Genomic DNA, 21,074 nt, shown 5'->3' on the forward strand with positions numbered 1-21,074 from the left:
TTGTTACAAGGAGGAGGGGGAAAAATTGTTCTTCTTAACTTCTGAGGATAGGACAGGAAGCAATAGGTTTAAATTGCAGCAAGGGTGGTTTAGGTTGGACATTAGGAAAAACTTCCTAACTGTCAGAGTGGTTAAGCACTGGAATAAATTGCCATGGGAGGTTGTGAAATCTCCATCATTGGGGATTTTTAAGAGCAGATTGGACCTGTCAGGGATGGTCTAGATAATACTTAGTCCTGCCTTGAGTGCAGGGGACTGGACTAGATGACCTCTTGAGGTCCTTTCCAGTTCTATGATTCTATTATTCTAACTGGGCCCTACATCACTGAACCTAACTCCATTCACTCCTCAGTAGCCACCCTCTGATCAACATGTTAATCTGACAAGTTTGCATCCTTATCAAAACCAGTCCAAATCATTCCTTCTCCCAACCTATCTAGGCCAGGTATGAAAAAATGCTCACAGTAAACCATTATTTGGCTGATTTATTTGGTCCCCATAGTCTGCTCACCTCTGAAGAACTACAAAAACAGCAAAGCGTCCCAGATCCTAATTCTTTTCCTACTTTCAGTGGAAACATTCCAGAGAATTGCATACATGAGAAATGGGCATTGGCCTAGCTCACCTGGAATCTATTCTGAACAACACAGACCCTTGTATCTATCACATACAAAAATTGCTTCCTGTTCCAAATGTCTATGGTTAGAATAGCAGGGGGGTATACTACAGGACAGAAGGTTGATTAATGTTCTCAGGAATTACATTTCCTCATTTTAGCATTATCGCTGAGGCAGATACAAGAGAAACTGCACATAATTATTACTCCGCTGCTCAGAAACTAATTTATTCCCCCTGGGTTGACCACGTCTGAAACATGGCATACAAGTAGCGGGCTGGAACCACCGGAGGTTGTTGTGCTTCCCACACTGGAGAAGACAACATCAACCCTGTGGGACTGTTTAGACCTTGTGGGGCTTCTATTTAGAGACGTGCCTGTACTACAGGAGCTTCCTTCTTCAGTTAAGAACTACCTAAAACTGTTCCTTGGTGCAGCGTGAAAAATAATCCTGGGACTGGATGGTCTCTTCCCACCTTTACTGCTACTAGAGAGCCAACCCTGCAGGAACTGGTGACTTCTCTTCTTTATTCTTGCTGTTTTTTCCTCTCCATAAACAGAATTGGAGACCGTTTCTGAACTCTCTCCCTGAAACTATGTGAAAGGATGGCAGATGAAAGGAGAAATGAACTAGACAGATATGGAGGTATTTAAAGGGGGTGCTCTCACCTATTAAGGGGACAGGATGGGTAGGAGTCTGAGTCTGTTTCTTTACTTTCTATTCTTAACTTCATTTCAGCATATCACGAGGATGCAGACACACTGACCCATGCTTCCCTTCAACTTAATCAATAACTGTCATGAATATATACAGTATCAAGGTTAAATGAAAAATCCAGGGAAACAACATCTAATAAATTCGGACACAAGAATACAATATGCCTTGAAATAAGAGAAGGATGCATTTTCAACTTGCTCTACAGAATCTATAAAACCTGGCAGGTGTCTCAGATTCCAGTGAAATATGTTGGCATGGCAAGAAAACTGAGTAGTAACTTTTGAAAGGAAAACAATTTAAAACAGAAAGGCGAGACTTATTCCTATAATTCCTCAATCAAACTGAGTTTCAGCAGAAGCCAAATGAACATGAGAAGTGTCCGAACATTTTCATCATCTCCACATGTCAGGTGGATGCTCCAGAATCTAAGTTTTCATTTAAGACACACTCCCATGTTTATAGCCTTCAGGGTTGTGAAGGAAAATCTTGAAAATATGAAGCAAGTACTGAAAGTCACATTGCAGAGCATGTTAACAGAATAAATGAACAAACCAGAGTTATACATTATAAATTTGCATATGAAACGTGTGGTTTTGTTTAGTAGTGTGTGTTGTACGGCTGAGCTGGGTTTTTTGAAAGGCAAAAGGCAAATATAAAAAATAAACAAATTTCTGCTACATAAGATAAATGGAGTCAACTTTGCATTTTCCCCCTCCCTGGTGTATATCCTGGTTGCAATTTAGAGAAAATTGTTAAATAATGGCAGAGTTAAGGATGTGTGCTGTAGTAGGATTCGCTTTTTTCATGTATGCACCAAGGGTGACAGATTGTTGAAATGAAACTGAATGTCAGAGAAGGTATTAATGTGTTGGTGTAAGGAGTAGGCTAATATTTGGATGTTTGTATTATGTTGGCTGTAATTTGCTCTACCTTATGATTTCCTTACTTTTCGATGTTTGCATTGTTGTGAGAAAACACCCTAAACAGCCTTTTTGTGCAGGCAGTATGTTTCAGAGCTGTGTACTCTACATAACTATTATAGCAACCTTCCTGTCTGCTTCCTTTCATTGCTATTGTTTATGTCTGATCTGTCAAAATTTAAAGAGCACATGAGACCAGAATCTACTCCACAGCCAAGAGAACCTATGTGCCCATATTAAAAGTTAAAGACTGAGACTGTGCCGTCTGTCTATTACAGCATAGCCATGGGGCATGCAAATTCTCCCTTCTCTCTGTATCATAGTACTACAGAGTAGCACACTTTGTGGTTTCTGAAGGCAGAGCTTAAGACACAAGGGGCTCCTTGTATTTCTCTAGTCCCCTCACATGGCCCTTCATTACAAGGACTTCCTGCAACTCCCCCCACCCTCATGCCAAGGGTTCTCTCTCCCTGACCCTCCATTCTTCCCCCTCCCTGAATGTGTGCGCCCCATCACATTCTTCTCTTCCCCAAATGCCAGGGGCTCTGTGTGCACCCCTCTTCTCCTGCCTTAATGCCTGGGTCTGTGTGTTCCCATTCTCCCCTCGAGGTCCATGCTTCCACACCCACCTGCCCAATTCCCTCCTTTGGGTCTTTGCTTCCATCACCATCACTACTCCCCATCCCTCCATTCTCTTGCAGGTCCCTGTATCTCCCCACACACTCTCAGCCCCTTCTCTTCTTTGTGTCCCCACCCTCCAGCAGGTCCCTGCTTCCCCCACCTTCACCTAATCTCCCAGTCTTCCCCAAGTCCCTGATTCCCCCGCATCCCCTTTGCTCCAGTCTCTGCAGCTTCCCCCACCATCCTCCCTATAAGGTGCATTACCAACAAACCAAGGAATGCTGTTGAGTTGCACCTAGAGCAGTAAGTATTCCCTCCTTCTCATACACTTCTTTCTGGGCTTGGATAACTGTGGGATGTGTGCTGCTAGGACCTCTGAAGACTAACACAGACTAAATACAAAAAAACTGAGTGGGAAAACTGAAAGAAAAAATAAAGAGGTACAGCATAGGACTATAAAATGGACGACACCCATCCTTTGGAAACAGGTTTCCACTTACCTGTGATGTTACTGGGCATAACAGTACCATTGGTGGCTGGTTGCTCTGTCCCTGGAGAGACCTTGGTTGCATGGCGAGGAGGCCTTGGAGATCTCTTTTGTTTTTTCCATTTAGATGAATCACTCATCCCTCCTGCTCTCATTTTCAGCTGTGAATAGTGAACACCAAGATCATCAAAACAGCAACATTGTGCAGCACAAAAGACCACAAATATCTAGCTCTGAAAGGCTGCCCCAAAGTCACAAAAACAGGCAGTAGCACCCCACTATATCACACAAACCAAGCACCTCAAAGACATGCAAACTAACCCACAGCACCCTTCTCCAAAAGCCCACATCCCCACCCCGATTCAGAAGCGTCATTCAATCCAAGTCCCAGGACCCTATTTTTCAGTCAACGTCTCCCTGCTTTACACTAAAATGCAGTCTTCTCAAAGACTGCCCTCCAGATGCATCTCAAACATTTTCACTTTTGCCTGTTAGGTCCCTGCTAATGTTTTAAATGATACTCTCCTAGCAACTCTAAAGACATTTAAGTAGGCACCAATTCAAACCTTTTAAGGGAGTTTCCATGAAAATGACAGAGTAGGGTTAGGAATTAAGATTCTGTCATCCAGTGCAACTCTGTATCTTTTGTAGTTCTCAGTCACACTTATATCCTGTCGTACCTTACCTGACCTTGAATCTCTGCAGCAATGTGGCCTTCACTTTTCCCTTTAGGAGTCTATTCCAGGATCCAGTCAATTTCCTTAATACCATATTTTTCCTTTAGCTCTTGGGAAACTAATTCCTTTTCGTTGTTAAATTAACTTGATGGTATCAGACAGCAACCATGTCCCCCTTAATCTAGATTTTAACTTTTACTCCCCTTTGTTTCTACATCTAATCTAACCTTTGAGTTGTTTTTATCCTTCGTACTTTTTCTAGTTCTTATATTCTTCCTAAATTGTGCAGACTAAGGCTGCGTCTACACTGCCACTTTCAGCACTAAAACTTTTGTCGTTCAGGGGTGTGACAAAAACCCCAAGTGCCAAACAAGTTTCAGTGCCAAAAAGCACCAGTATAGACAGCGCTTTATCCCCGGGAGATAAAGCCACCACCACCCATTCAGGGGTTTTATTTTTTTTAAATCATTGCCAGGAAAGCTATCCCCCAGCGATAAAGTGTGTCTACACTGCCCACACCACAGCGCTGCCACGGCCGCGCAATAACATGGGTAGTGTAGATATACCCTGAGACTATAGTACTTCAGAGGCATCCAGATCAGGATTTGAAGTGTTGCACTATTACCCTGCTATGTCAACATCACACACACTCACATGTTCACATTTAGTAAATCTATGGCCACAGCTAGGTCTTGAAATGGCTACTTTCCAGACAGATGTCCCCCAAAGAGAGACTTAGTTCCTCTCGCTGGGTCTAGGACTTAATGCTTGTTAGTACTGAATTTTGTTGCTGCAGCAAACTGATCCAACCTCTACAGACCGCTTTACAGTAGGGTGGTTCTTCTGGGCAGGCATAACCATGCAGATTTGGGTGTTGTGAGCAGAGTGTTTCAACTAGGCAGCGAAAATATTAAACAGGTCCCAGTACTGATCCCTGGAGTTCCCTTAGTTGATGTTTTTTCCTTGCAAGCCTTACTATTATCCCTCTGTCAACCAATTTCTATTCCAGGCTTCAGTACTTTATCTAGCTGCTATTTATCCAATTTTTCAGTTAACAATGTGGCAGTACATTGAATATCTGACTGAGATCCAGATGGACTATCCCCCATAAAAATGCACTTCTGATCAAACTTCTGTAGCATTAAGTCAAAGAAAGAGCAAGTTAAGGCACAAAAACATCCAGACCAACTCTGTTTGCATGCTTTACCACCTGATCAACACACTTCCCAAGCCACTCAGACTTCTCACCTCCACGATTTCCTCTCTGCGGCCACGAAAGCACCCATTCAATTGTTTAAGATCAGCCCAAAGTTCTGAGCTTGCTGCAGAAATCATTTGGTTATATTCTATGGCCTATGAATGGAGGCCAGACTAAATAGTCTTAATGGAGCCTTCTGGCCTTAATCTATGAACCCTTAATTATGACCATATCACTATTAGGATCTTTTACCAAAGAGACATATTTGCCATGCCTATAGCATGCCTTACATGCCTTACATCTCTTCTAAGCATAATTAAGTTTTAGAAGAACTGGATGTATACATTATGGCTTCCAGTATCTTTACCAATGTCATGAATACCCGTTCTTAGTAGCCTAGAACATTTGCAGTTGAATGGCTGTTGTGATAAAAGTATTAATTTCTCTATAGCATAGACACCCCACTGTATCTCACTGATGCAATGTTATTATCATTTACTTCTCTGTCCCCCTTATTTTAGGTTTAAAGTCCTTCATCCCATCTGAGATATATTTTTTCACTCTTCCCATTTTTCCATTTGCTATTAATTGTTTTGGGGGCTTTTCTTTCACCACCCATCCTTTCAGCCATGGTTTTAATCTTTGTATATCAGTTGGAAAACACAATACTGGAAGACCATCTCTCCCTGTCCCTCTCTTTTCTAAGACTGTGTAACCCGTTTACATGGCCTATAATTTCTCTTATTTCAACAAAGCTTATGAAAATGTTATGTCCCAATGTGGTACCCCATTTGTGTAACTCTTCCTTGCACCACAAATTCTATTTGTTTGACTGCTAATCCCCAAGTTTTAGAGATGTTACAGTTTCCTTTGAGCTAGTTAATTAACAACAGATTTGGGACTGCATTGTCCCTTGTTATTTCCTCCAGTTTTTACTGTAAGAAACCACTCTTCCTTAGGTTGTAACTATTTAATAAAATGACAGAAAACATACACAACGTGAAATGTAACAGATCTCCACCATTTAAAAAGCTCACTGATAACATTTTTTCATGTAGACATTCTGTTTGATGTCTCATCTCCCCAGCTTCCCAGTTCGGAGGCATATAAACTATTATTCATTATCCTCCACGCTTGTTAATCCTTTATTTTAACCATAGGATTTCACTAATATTTATTTGTGCTCCAGTGCTTACATACATAGCTTTGATCCACATCATTACAGCAGTGCTGATCTTTCCTATATAGATAATATCCTTCTATTTAAGGTATTCTAGTCATGTGCCTCATCCCACCGTGACTCTGTAATACTAGCATGGGTGCCTGCATGAGAATTTCCTGCTTAACGCCCTGACTTCTAGAATCTAGCTAGACCTTAGACTTTTGCCAGTTCTCCTCCTTCATATTTCATCTCTACCAGTTGCATTTCCCATTTTTAATTTCCCCAGAAATCCCTTAAGAGTCCCAATTTGCTCAATTATAAGATCACTCCCTGGTTCTGTGCCCCTTAATGCTTGTAGAGGTTTAAAGACAGCTATCAAATCTGGTCAGTATATTAATTGTTTATTTTATTAGAAATAAATACGCTTAATTTCCTCATTTTTTGACCACATCTGAAAGACTTTTAGGAGATTTTTATACGGTCAGTTACATGCAAAGAGGTGTAAGCATGAAAGAGCAAAATGGAAGCATTAACCATTAAACCCAGAAAGGTTTACTTCAAAGCAATTGTAAAATATCAGATTTTGCTTCTAGTTACTAAACCCTATGCCTGTTTCCATGATTTGCCTAAGTAATTAACCATTCATTAACTGATTGGTAAAGAGTGAAAACAAAGTCAAGCCAAGCCAGTAGAACACAGAGAACTAGCCATGTTGGTTTCACCTCTTCTAACCTCAGTCAGGTTTTTAAGAAACAGGGAACTTTACAAACATTTTAACATGGCTAACTTTCAAATATTTAAGATGCTAGTTTGATTTCTCTAGCTCTGTAAGCAGAAGTTTGCTTTAAATTCTGTATCTTCCCCCCTCACACACACACACACACACACAGCCAATTTGCACCACTTGCCAGGGGCTTAAATTCAATGCCATGAGCAGACATGTAATCTCTGGGCTAGGAACACGAGAGACTCAATGACATTTCTTTATTATTTAACTAACATTCATTCCAATATTATAAAATACAAACATATTAACCAAGGCCTAATTAAAAGCTTTGATTTTACAATTTAGGGGACAGTTAAGATTACCCAATCAGGCTTTTTCAACTCTACTTTCCAGAATTCCATATTCTGCTTCATTAGGAAAATAGTTTTATTAGGACATCTTTTAGGGAACTGGATAACAAACGACTGCTGCTTAATCAGCACTGAATTAGCATGAGATTTATACTTACTGGGTACATGTTTCACCATGTCAAGTGGTGCTTGAAGGTGGTATTACAGTATGAAATTCTATGTTGGGAGGTTCTGACAGACAGTCAACTAAAGATGAAAAGTAACATCCTTTCTGTCCTTGTATTTTGTATTCTCCTTAATTTTAAAGGTGTCTCACAAATAATTTAATAGCTTTTATGTCCTCTTGCTTTATTATGATGATATAAACATGACCAGAAAGGCTGTCCACGGCTTCTCCTCCTCCCACAAGAGGTTCCCCTCCCTCATGCTTGTTTTTACATTGGAAATATCAACAACAAAGCATGGTCTTTCCTGATTTTGCTGGATAATTTTTTCAACTTTTTTTTTTTTTTTTTTTTTGGTGGGATGCGGGGGGAGAAGAGTATTCAAAAGCATATGTATTATTCCATCTGGCACCTTAAATAATGGGTGTTGAAACGTCAAAATTTCCTTTCTGCCCACTGTTTAATAGAATTTTAGAACACTGGGTTTTAAACAGAAATTAAACATTTCTTTCCCTCTCTAATGCTCAATTTTCAGCATCTTGTGATGTTATATCATCACAAGTTCCCCAGTCAACCAGTGTCCTTCAGAATAGCCCACAACTGAATTTCTATAGTAAAAACGAGCAAAAATGTGGAAAAAGGAACAATCCTTTTTTTCCCATTTGCAAGTCATGCTTCAGCTGTTTTGGATACATTCAGTGCAATCAATACAATATCTACCAGGATGTCCCAATTATACGGATTCCTCTGCATTTGGGTTCCTTCAAAATCCAGTTATAACCAGGAAGTTTCTCCATCCTGCTAACTTGCTCTCTCCTCCTGCTTTGCCTCCACAGCCACATCCCTCATCAGTTTACAGTCTGGGAAAATGAGGGGAAATTGCCTCATGGTAGAAAAACCAATGTGAGACGGAGTTTTCCTTTCATAAGGAGAGAAAGTGCAACTAGCAGAGCAATGAGGCTCCCTCTCTCCCCTTTGAGCTCCCAGGCTTTGACAGTAAGATCCCAGCTGAGCGTTAGAGAAGTGGGGGCATACAACTATAGCTTTCTCTAAGAGGTCTGGGAGAGCCCATTATTCAACAAGCCACCTTACCTGTACACGTTTGGTTTTCCACAAGATATTGTAAGCCTCAAGAGAAAAGGGCAGGGGCCAATGATTAGTAACTAAAGCAACAAGACTAGCACGTGAGCTCATTCTAGATACAGCATGGAACTGGTCAGCGTACCAAGTGGCGTTCAAGACAACAGCATGCAGAGAGTATGCAGCCCTTGATCTGAGTCCTGCCCCAGTAAAAACACTGATGGGATCAGTCATCTCACACACCTCCACACCCCCACAGACCTAGTAGAACTGGATGGGGAAACATCGTTTTACACATTTAACTAAAGGTCTTTTCCCCATTATCCCATCCCTGGGAAAACCCAGAAACACTAGTCTCCGTTCTCTCTTCTTCAGAGCAGGAAGTTCAACTACAATACCATCTATCAGCAAGAAAGGGGATTCACTTAACTTCCATTCTTGTGCAACTCAGCATAAGTACCCCATTTATGGAAGGATCTCCCGCCATAATCTTTCCAAACTGTCCTGACTACAGACAGAGATAAGGACATGCTGAAGACCCCTATGCACTTTCATTTCTGCTCTATCAGGAGCAAAAGAAGATAGGGACAGTGAAAGAAGCTCAATCTACACTAGTCTATGAACTCAATTTGGAAGCCAAAAAATGGCTCAAGCTAAGCTGGTTTCTAATACTGTGTATGGCCAATATGGACAGGCCCAATTTGTGGATCTAAAATACTTTTTAAAAATATTGTTCTAGTGGAAAGTATGGTTTCCAAGACATTTTTAATCCTGTTTGGCCCCATTCACACCCACTGGGCAGAATGGTTTAGCTAAGGCCATGTTAGAACAGATTAAATATGGCTCTCAAACACTATTCCAAAGTCAGTGAAACCAGTACCAAAGAGACATGGACAATACATCACAGCCCCACTTCAATGTCTGTGTGGCAGATGAACACCCCACCACTATGCCACGTAAAGGCGCTTACAGTCTCAGTCTGCAGACCAGAGTTGTCTGACTGTGTCCTTGTCAAGTGACTCCTCCATCATGCTTCTGTAGCCATCACCCAAGAATGACATGCAAGACTTGGTCTTTGAGTAGTTACTTAGACTGTGGGCGACAGGCTCCTTCTCTATTTTCACTGGCCACTGAGATGATTCATCCCTTGCCCGTGCCCTCCCATTTCTTTCCTTCAGAAGACTCCACAACAGTGTCCCAGATCCCACTCACCAAGACATTTAATGATCCAGTGAGAACAAGGCTCTCTCCTTTCTGGTCCTGCCCCAGGCAGATCCACAACACTGCAAAGCAACCACTGCATGCATTCTTCCCAAAAGCCATGCTGTGTCAAAAGGATACAGGGAGATTTGCTACACACAACATAACTATATCCCAGGTGGTGTTTGCAGAAGGAAAGGAAGGAAGGAGAGATGGAGGGAGGAAGGGAGAGAGAGACCTTCAGGTTCTTAAAGAGCAGTACCCTCTCTAACTGGTTCAGGGCTTTGAGTTGTTCCCCACTACTTAGTTCCAGTTTGTTGAGGAGACATGGAGAGATCTGTGAAAGACAGGCAAATGCATGGTTTAAACAAAGCAAAATAAACCCAAAGAGAAAGAATAACCTGCAAGACTATAGGGGAGAATTGTGGCATGCAGTGGACAGACAGGACAAGGTAACTATATTTCAAAGACTGGACGTAGAGCACTGCCTTCATGAGCTGGGAGCAACCATCACTGGAAAGCTTGGGGGAGGATTTACTTACAGAAAGCTACAGCTTCTGCATATGGGCATTAGGAATTCTGGGGCACTTGCAGTGTGTCACATAGACCAGCTCTGACCTTTCCCTGTTCTCACTGTCCCATCTTATGCTCAGCACAAAATCTGTTGCTTCCTTTCATCAGAGAAGGAAACATGCAACAAAAGAGTGTCACCATAAGCTGCCGTGGAAGTACCAGAGCCCCTGCTGGTTCAGATCCCTCATAAGTGCACACTGGCAGCAGATTTCCCAGGACACCTCTATGTAGAGCATCAGTCTAAGAAGAGCAGTTCTAAAATGTCAAAGATCCAGAACGAAAGAAAAGACATATTACATTCTTAAACACGCGAGATCACACTTGTGGTATATACCCTACTGCATCCAGATGTTTAACACTCATTGGCAAGGCAGCTGCACACACAAGATGGTGCTAGGTAACAACCCAGAGCCCTACACAGTCCTCTTTCTCCTCCAAGAGGGTGTGGAGGGAAGAAGGAACATCCTCTTCCAAAGATAGAAGCCCTCTTCTGAACTCAGACTTCCACCATGGAGCATGTCTCTCCTAGTTTCCTACCTCTTCATAAGAACAGCCTGAAGAAACCTTGTCAACATTAGGGAATTTTTACAAGGTTTTCACACTGCCTCACCTATCCTCAAGAAGGCTTCCTTTTTAGGTCAGGGGAGCAGGAACAAGATGAACTGGTAAGCAATACAGGCAAATGTTGTGAAAGGGAAGGATGAAACGAAGGTTAAGAGATGTCAGAAAGGGGTAAAATATTTGGAAGGCATCACCACCAGATCCCAGGGCCTGCAGGGGTTCTAGAAGAGGAGCAGCTGTTGGCTATTGCCACAGCTCTGCCTGACTTGTCCAGGCAATAATTCACAGGCAAAATTCATTGCTGGAAAAAAGTGAGCACAACTCCACGGAGTTCAATAAAGCTGTGCCCATTTACACCAGTGGTGAATTCAGCCCTATGCTATTTAAAGTGCTCTCTTCAGTGAGCTAGAAATTTCCAGGAATAATGTAACCATAAACGTGAAGGCAAAGAAGAGAGATGTGAGCAAGCAAGAGGAGGTGGAGGAGACAGCAGGGAGTGTACTGGCTCTTACCTTCTTCATGTTAGCCCCCACATAGCTTTTAGGCTCTTCCTTAAAGTGAGGCAATCTGAAAGACAAAGAACAAGCAGGAATGCACACGGCCTCCTGGGCACTGGTGCAGGAAGAGAACACCCTCTTCAGATCTGGCTGCAAACACCAAGGATGGAGGACCACTTTAGACCCAAGACCTTCTCCAGGAAGTGGCCCTTTCCCAGTTTCTTTCCGCTGTAGAAGATGCTATGGGAAAAGCCTTCTCTACACTAGGGAATGTTCGGAGAAAGCACCCCACTGCTGCTAACAGTGGTACAGCTATGCTGATGTTAATTGCTTCAGGAGCACTTATGTAGCAAATTCTCTGGCTCCAGCTGCTAGTTTCAGCACTGCAGATTAAACTTGTCCAGAGCAAGTCCAAGTAGCACATGGCTGAAAATGGCAGCAGGAGATCGAGAACCACCTACACTTGGGCTCCCAATATTACTAGCACCAGTGAACTGCACATCAGTTTCTCTTCTCTTAGAAGCAGCTGAGTCAAATTTAGAGTAGTTATTACTTTGAACTTATCCCACTGGACCATGAGAAGCCTTGTTATCCTCCACATTGCACAGTATATAGTCAGAAATCCAGTGCTATCGTTTCCAGCCCTCAGCCTGAAAGCCTCACATTAAGCAGCCCCTTCATTGGGGGTAGAGTAAATGGGAAGGTCAGAGCTCAGCAGAGATGGGCAGCTTAAACCTGTCCTCCCAAATGATCTCTGCAATAAACAGCATTTACATCTTTACCACCCACACACCTTGTCTCCTCTCATCTGGCTTCTTTACACTTCTGGCCTGCACATGCTGGGGCCGTGCCCCAGTTTTGCACAAGGGGGAACAGACAAGGTAATATTCCAGAGGAAAGGCAAACAGAGAAAGCCCACCATCTCAGAGGCAGTGCTCACCCTACTTGTGCCCCAGTGGTTGCCACAGGTATATACAAGTTCAGCTGCTCTCAGGAACTAGCCATGGTGGTGATATCTTCAAGTTAAATTGGGAGGGGGAAGGAAAGAAGAAGCTGCATATGGATTTGTGAAGAACTCTGCCAAGCTGCCAAATAAGTCAAAACAATACAGTGATCATTGCTCCTTTATCATACACTTGCTTCTGAACCTAGCCACAAAGACCCATAGACCAAGGGGTGTTTGCATTATCTACGTGGCCAGAATCTAGTTATCTACGTGGCCAGAATCTAGTTGACTAATATTTCAAGGCAGAAGGGACCAAAAGACCATCCAATATATCATACAACACGAACACCAGCCAGCACCCGCACGTTAAACCCAACAACTAGAATTAGACCAAAGTATTACAGCCCACAGCAGGCAAAACTATTATGTGCCAGAAGTAGAGACCAGGCAGGGCCAAGGTGCTCCAGTACCCAAGGCACCCACAATGGCTGGGAAATAATTAAGTGAGATATACTCAGAGAATCCAGGCAAGTGACCCACATCACACACTGCAGATGAAGGAAAACCCTCCCCTCTGCCAGGTCACTGCCAATCTGACCTGGGAGGAAATTCCTTCCTGACCCCACAGTTAGACCCTTAGCATGTGAGCAAGAACCAGCCAGCCAAGCATACAAGAAAGAAAATGCTCAGTCTACCTCACAGCTCCCCCCAGTACCCCATTTCCAGCCATGGCCATCCCAGAGGCTTGAATATATGGAGGGGATGGTCAGAGGGAATCCCTTCCTGACACCTGCAGGTGGCCAGCTGAAACCTCGAAGCATGAGCTTTTAGAAACGTAAGACAAACTGGAATTGAGCCCAAGGGCTGTGAGTGAACCCTGCCCCCCACAATCACAAGCAACCCTGTCAAACAATCACACTCATAAACTTGTCCCTCTTAAAGTGAATAAAATTTCTCCCCCCACAACTCCTAGTGGGAGGCTGTTCCAGAAACTCCTCCCTCTGATGGTTAGAAACCTTTGAATTTCCAGCCTTTATTTATTTGTTTATGGCCTATTTATACCCATTTGTTTTTGTGTCATTGTCCTTTAGCTTAAATAGCTCTTCACCTCCCTGATATTTACCCCAAATGTATTTAAGAAAGCAATCATATCCCCCCAGTCTTCTTTTTCTAGCCTAAACAAGCACACATCTTCAAGTCTCCTCTCATAAGATAGATCCTCCATTCTCCTGATCATCCTATTATCTCCTCTTCACCTGTTCCAGTTTGAATTCATCTTTCTTGAACATGGGTGACCAGAATTGTACACAGTATTCCACATAAGGTCTTACAGGTGCCTTTGACAATGGCATTAATACTTCTCTGTTGCTACTGGAAATGCCTTGGCCAATACAACTTAACATGAAACATGCTTTTTTCACAGTCACGTCATATTGGTGGCTCATATTCATCCTGTGATCAACCCACACACCCAAGTCTCTTTCCTCCTCTGTTGCTTCCAACTGATGAGCCCCCAGCTTGCAGCAGAAATGCTTATTATTAGACCCTAAATACATGACTTTTCACTTGTGTACTATTGAATTTAATCCCATTTCTGTCACTCCAGGCTTCAAGGTCAACCAGATCTTCCTGTATAACATTCCAATCCAGATCTTATTGATCATCAATAATGCCTCCCAACTTTGCTAATGAAATATGCTCATGATACAGACTCATACATTTTGTGCCAAGGTCATCAATAAAAATATTGAATAAAGACTGGTCCCAAGACTGATCTTTGAGGACCTTCACTAGTAACTTCCCTCCAGTCTGGTAATTCACCTTTCTGCATAACCTGTTGCCTTTCTCCGCTTTAGCCAGTTTCTTATCTACCTTGCAATTCTTGTACTGGTCCCCATCTTCTCTAATTTAACTAATAATTTCCCACATGGTATCACGTCAAATGTTTTACTGAAGTCCAAGTATATTAGATCTACTGCACTGTCCTTATATAAAAAAATCTGCTATTTTCTCAAAGAAAGAAATAACGTTAGCCTGCAATGATCTATGTTTGGTGAACCCATGTTGCTTTGCCTCCCCTTTCTCATTTGCCTCCATGAATTTAATTATTTTTCCTTCACAATTTGTTCTAAAGCCTGGAATGCTACTGATGTCAGACTAACAAATCTAATTGCCCAGATCACTTTTTCTCTCTCTCTTAAATATATGAATGACGTTAGCAACTCTTCAGTCATACCGCATTACCTTTAAATAGATACATTAAAAATCCTTGCTACCGGACTAGCAATTTCATGTGCCAGTTCCTTCAGTATTCTGGGATGGAAATTATCCAGTGCCACTGATTTGAGCCCATTAAACTCTTAAATTTTTCTTCCACCTCAGATGTGGAACAGAGACGGGGCTAGCCAGGCCAGCTGCAGTGGCTGGGAATGTGAAAGATGGAAGGATGTGCTTGTGGGAACTGGGCGCCTGTGGGGGGGGGGGTGGGAGGGGGGGTGAGAAAAGAGCAGAGGCACTGAATTCCCCAGTCAGCATTTCTCAGAACAAACTTACTGCACTGCTTCCTTTTGAACAGATCTCTATATTTGTATAATACCCAGAGAAAGGCTTTAATTATTTCATTGGCCAGGAAGAGTTTAGGCATTGCTCACAAAAATGATTTCAGTACTGAGTTTCAGAAGAGGAGGGAATCCTAGTTCAACACTTTGGCAGTGTTGGTCAGGGCACAAGATTCATCCAAATGACAAACTGCCCCAAGTGACCCTGAAGGAGTTTAAATTCCTTTCAGCATCTGAGGTGAAACACTCTGCTGGAATTAAGCATATGTCTATTTAATACAGTCTTTCTATTACATTTTTAAAGAGAACTATACATTTTTAAAGCACTGAAATGGATTCTGGATTTTTGAGTGGAATTTGCATTGTCTGGCCAAAGAACCTTTTCTTAACTAAAAGTTCTTGTTTGGTTGTCTGTCTGTCCCTGAAGGGCACCTTAAACCATATAACTTGGCCTAACCCCCCCTCCAGTCTTGGTGGGATAGCCCAAGCGAGAAGGACCAAACCCTCCCTTCCCCACCACCCTGAAATCATGGTCCAATCAAACGGATTTTCTGTGGGCCCCTAAGTGGAAGTGTGGAATCTTCCTGTCCATAGAGGGCCATCTCAGCAATGCTGAGGCAAACACAAGCAGGTTTACCTTGTGAAGAGCAGCTGCACCATGTCGACCAGAGTGTGCTCTGCAGATTTTCTCAATAACTCTGCGAAGACAAAAACAAATAACACAGGTGTCATTACTCAGTGTGATATTATCAAGAGGCTTCTCCAAGCAGACTCCCCTCCGAGCCTTGTTTACAGAGGATTATGGCAAATTTATTAAAACCAGCTCCAACTCTGCCTTGCTGCAAAATGGGCACATACTCACAAGGTGGCGCCATGGAGCTGGGGAAAAAAAAAAAAAAACCAGAGGAGCCACTGAGCAAGAAGTTGTGCAGTGAACCTCTGACTACCTTTCCATGAAGCTGTGGAAGCTTGTGATGTTGTAAACTCAGCATCTTCCCTGAGATGGATTTCATGCACTAGGTCTACATGCAGAGGTCTGGAGAGCCCAAACCATTTATTGGGAGCCACCACCATGGGAATATGAAGGACAAACCTACCGCTGAGCCTCATTTCAAAGCATATACGGAAGCAGGACTGCATGATCTCGCACACGGACTCATTGGTGAGATGGGCTCCCACTGGAGTGAGCAGCAGGGTCCTCAAAACCTGCAAAAAGCAAAGTTTAAATGTAATGCAGCACCAATGCCATTCACCTGGACAATGAGACAGGGTCGAGGAACTCAGGAAAGGTCTGCTTGGAACCCAGGAATCACTGCCAGGAATGAAAGGAAGAGGGTTTCCAGAAGTCACTTCAAAGTGATTATTGTGCTCAAGGGCAGGAAAGCTGAAGAGCAAGAGTGATGGCTGTGCTCACAGGCCTGGCAACTCACATGCTGCCCAACACTTGGGTTTGCTTAGATTCCTTAGCCCAAATGCAGATCCAAGAGGTATAAAACTCTAGGCTGGTCTCAGAGTAACTGCTTTCGCTCCCCCGCCACAACCCTCGGCTACCAACAAAGAAGCTGCTGGATTCCCCATCCTTGCTTTCCCCACCACTGGAGAGGAACACACATAGGCTAGGACCAAGGCTGTATCACATCAAGAACTCTATTTAAAATCAATTCATTTAAGCTTTTAATTATTTTCATTTGGAAAAGCTTTTACCACAGGCACATGAGCCATCTGTTTAAAAATAAAGTCTGTCACTAAGCTCCTGCAGAGTCAAAACACTGCTCCCTCACCCCCGCATCTCCATGTAACTAGATCCACTCAGTGCCAGGCAGCAGCCATTATGGTAATTGCCACTTCTCTCCGCTTACCTGCAGGATTTTCATCAGGACAACCTCATCGCTCGCCGGATCCGTGCCCACAAATCGGGCATGTGTGACGGCGTCTGCCATGTTCTCCATTCCCTCAGCTGTGCCCTCATGGCTGGGATCTGCACAAAAAAACAAGGAAGTCATGACAGGAAAAGGAAACTGACAGGGAAAGGCCACTGTCGACTCTGTGCGGAGACACTGACCCAGAGCTGCTTCACTTACATCTGCTGTCTTTTTGTGTGGGTCGGGGTGAATTTCTCTCTCTGTGGGGTCCACTCAGCTTCCATTAGCAGGGATAGGCTATTTGTTTATTGTTATACGTTTTCAGTATTGCACACACAGCACTTTGGGTTAGGAACTGCCTTTTATGTTTGCAAAGAGCTTATGTTCCAACAGACAAAGGAAAGGGCAGAGGAGTAAGTGATTAAGCTGGTTATGGCCCCCCCTCGTAGGTCATGTTTTTGTTAGTAAGTTATAAGACTACTCCCCAAATACCCATGGCCTAGCCAGAATCAGCTGTTAACTGCATCACACTGGGGAGAGAAAAAATGTCAACATATGAAACCAGTTTCCATTTGGTAAACTCACTTCTACTACAGGCAGAGGAGTCCCTGCCTGGGGTTTCTCCCAGATAGTGAAGGAAGCTGTCCTCTGCTGCCTAAGGTCCCTCCCAAGGAGCAGGGGAGGGAGAAGAAATAGGCCAGCAGCTCTTCCAGGGGGAAAAGGGTAGACAGACAGAACCATGGTTGAGATACCAGAGCTGCAACCCTCCCACTTCAATCAATCATCAAGGCCCCTCTCTCCATTTCATTCTCTTGTATCTACAAACATGGGTGCAGCTGAGAGGGAGTTTTGGACAGGATTGTTGCCAGTAACCGTATCTTGTGCCACATTTCAGTGGCTTTGGGAAAGCTGCCTCTGGCTTTGATTTCATTCTCATTTAAACAATGCCGCATTGAGCAAGAGTCTTGTTACCATCTTACCTAAACAGTCATTAGGAAAGAGAGGAGACAAACTAAACACTAGTTAATACCTCATTAACTGGGGACAGGGCTCCATGAACTCCAGCAAACACATATCTGGTAGAAGAGCCCTGGGAGCAAATGGGCCTTGTGCACTTGGCAGAGAAGCTGCAGCAGATTTGCTCTTCAGCTCTAGTAGCGTTCACACCTCAACTGCTAAAGTCTACATATTAAAGAAAGCTGCCCTTGTTGGGTTCCATGCCCTCCATGTCCAATCATGGAGAACAGGCTCAACAGTCCTATGCAGGTTCTGAAAAGCCACCAGGTAAGAAACATTTCTCACAGCTACGCGAATGGCAAAGGATGGCATCATGCTATGGAGCAGTCTGCCACTGGATCAGGCATGGATACTACTGGCTGAGGGGCAGTAGCCCACCAACACCGCATGCATCCCTATCTTATGCAGATCTTGCCTTCCTCTGATGGGTTTGTTTTTACATATTTGGGCAATGCTTATATAACCCATCGTTATATAAAGTCTGATTAAAACTGATCAGAGTCTGTCAGAGATTTGGATTGGTCTTTTCTGACTCCACGTCAATGGCATCCAGTTGAGCACTGACACTTGGTAGCAAAGGGCAGCACATGGACCTCAATGTCAGAGAGATGATAGTTTCTATCTGGCGGCCTGACTTAAAAGTAGACATTTCACTACTTAGGATGTACCATGTCTTCTACCATTGCTATCACCAGCTCAGCTCTACCTGTGGTGGTGTTAGTGTAGACTAACTGAGCTGGGTTAAGTGACCTTGTAGTTTTAACTACTGGCTCTCTTCTTTTGAGGAATTCAGGGGTCCTCTCAGCAGGAGCTTTAAGGGAAGTAAAATAATCGGAGTGGGGAAATATGCTTCAAACCTCTCAATAAGCAAGCTCTTCCGCAGCTACAAACAGCAATGGACCAAAGATAGGCACTTCCAAGTGACTTGAACAGTAAATCAAACTAGCTGTAAAAACAGGTAGCGTACCCAAGGTACAGCTGCTATAATTTATTCTCATCACTTCAACTGAGGAAGAAGATGGAAAAAGGAACAATCAGTGTTTTTTAATTTTAATAAATGAGAAGGTTCAGGGGACAATGCAGCATGTGAGAGTTAGGAACACAGGAAAAAAAGCTTAAAGGCCTACCCACATGTTGTCCTATAGATAGTCATACCACAACATGAAGTGAAGTCATTCCCCAAGACTTGGACTAATTAGCTAGTCATTTATTACTGGTCAGACTGCTGTACAAGTTCTTAGTAGCAGATGTATACACCAGAAAATAAAACTAAAAAGAACGGGGTCAGAACTGGAAGGGGATTCTTATTTTTACCACAATATAAACCAATTCTACTACCGCAGGAGGTATTTATTCTCTCTCAACCTATACAAGATGGATCTCTACTGCAGCATACAAATTCAATGAGTGGCTACCCTGTGGTGCTAAAGGTAGAGCTAAACTGGTGAAAATCCAGACCGTACGTATACACATGCTGAGCTCAGTGATGTTGAGAGTGAAAATTTGTTTTAGAAGTGGAAATCTAGAAAGCTGCTATGGACCTTCTGAAGTCTATGACATGTATGGTGATCGCAGCAAAGCAAATACGTTTCAAAGGGAAAAGTAGAGAATATGCTTTTCAAATTCACTGCAAGCCTTGACTGAAGGTAAAGGACTGCTCAAGACATCTAGGTACGTTTTGTGAAGTGCTGCAAAGGAGCCGGTGGTCGTGGTACATGTTGGTACCAGTGAGGTAGGGAAAGGTAGGAGAGAGGTTTTGGAGGCCAAATTCGGGTTGCTAGGTAAGAGAAGAAAGGATCTCCCTGGTAGCATTCTCTGAAATGCTTCCCATTCCATGCACAGGGCCAGTTAGACAGGCAGAACTACAGAATCTCAGTGCATGGATGAAATGGTGGTGTTGGGAGGAAGGATTTTGGTTCATTAGGAACTGGAGAACTTTGTGGGAAAGGTGAAGCTTATATAGGAAGGATGGGCTCCATCTAAAGCAAAACGGAACCAGACTACTGGCATATAAAATGAAATAGGTTGTAAAGCAATTTTTAAACTAAGAGCTGGGAGAAAGCCCACAGGCGCAGAGGAGCACATGACTTGGACACGGACATGCCTTCGGGGAGAATTTATTAAAAGGAGATAGACTATTACCCTTGTGAAGAGGAGAGGATAGAAGTTAAACAAAGTACAGGCAGGAACCGAAGAGAAACAGTCAAATGAAAAAATCCCATTCAGTTACATCACACTAAGGTAGACAACTAAATACTGACAAATTTAATAAATGCTTGTATACAAATGCTAGAAATCTAAGTACTAAGATGGGTCAACTTGAGTGCCTGGTATTAAATTAGGATTATAATAGGCATCACAGAAACTTGGTGGAATGATGATAATCAATGGAAAATTGTAATACCAGGGTACAGAATATATAGGAATGACAGAGCAGGCCACGCTGGTCAGGGAGTGGCACTACATGTGAAAGAAAGCATAGAGTCAAATATAGTAAAAATCTTAAATGAATCAAACTGTACCACAATTTCTATATCTATCTATCTATCCATACACAGAGAGAGAGAGAGAGAGAGAGAGAGAGAGAGAGAGAGAGAGAGAAAGAAATTCCGTTCTTGAATAATAAGAGTATAGCAGTAGGAATATACTACTGACCACCTGACCAGGATGGTGATTGTGAAATGCTCAGAGAGATTAGAGAGGCTACAAAAACAGAAAAAACAGTAATAATGGGGGATCCTTTAAAAATTGGAAGTCAAAACCTACTGAGGAAAATAGAAAGGAGCATAAATTCTGGAAAGTCAAGTGCTAAAGTATAATTAGGCAGGCCAAAAAAGAATTTTTAAAGTACCAAAAGACAAAAACTAACAGCAATTTTTTTTTTAAAGTATATCAGAAGAAGGAAGCCTGCCAAACAGTGGGGCCACTGGATGATCACAGTGCTAAAGGAGCACTTAAGGAACACAAGGCCGTTGCAAAGAAACTAAATGAATTCTTTGCATTGGTCTTCACCACAAAGGATGTGTGGGAGGTTCCCACACCTCAGCCATTCTTTTCAGGCGACAAATCTGAGGAACTGTTCCAGACTGAGTGTCAATAGAGAAGTTTTTGGACAAATAGATAAATTAAAACAGTAATAA

At 42.9% G+C, this 21,074-nt stretch overlaps 1 protein-coding gene across 14 annotated transcripts in view; it reads right to left on the reverse strand.

The window, feature by feature from the left end:
• GBF1 (golgi brefeldin A resistant guanine nucleotide exchange factor 1) overlaps window positions 1-21,074 on the reverse strand; it is a 180,616-nt gene that overhangs the window by 47,244 nt on the left and 112,298 nt on the right. For 7 of the 14 annotated variants that reach the window (XM_048856292.2, XM_048856288.2, XM_048856297.2 and 4 more), the window contains exons 5-10: window positions 16,915-17,033; window positions 16,153-16,261; window positions 15,693-15,753; window positions 11,567-11,621; window positions 10,159-10,257; window positions 3,376-3,523 (exon numbers count right to left, since the gene is read on the reverse strand). In XM_048856292.2, the coding sequence (XP_048712249.1) occupies window positions 3,376-3,523; window positions 10,159-10,257; window positions 11,567-11,621; window positions 15,693-15,753; window positions 16,153-16,261; window positions 16,915-17,033 (591 nt within the window). Of the gene's footprint in view, window positions 1-3,375; window positions 3,524-8,732; window positions 9,090-10,158; window positions 10,258-11,566; window positions 11,622-15,692; window positions 15,754-16,152; window positions 16,262-16,914; window positions 17,034-21,074 lie in introns of those variants that run through there. The other 7 variants (XM_048856300.2, XM_048856299.2, XM_048856295.2 and 4 more) reach the window with 3 other exon arrangements.

The sequence above is a fragment of the Caretta caretta genome, chromosome 7, assembly GCF_965140235.1.
Source record: "Caretta caretta isolate rCarCar2 chromosome 7, rCarCar1.hap1, whole genome shotgun sequence".
Lineage (NCBI taxonomy): Eukaryota > Metazoa > Chordata > Testudines > Cheloniidae > Caretta > Caretta caretta.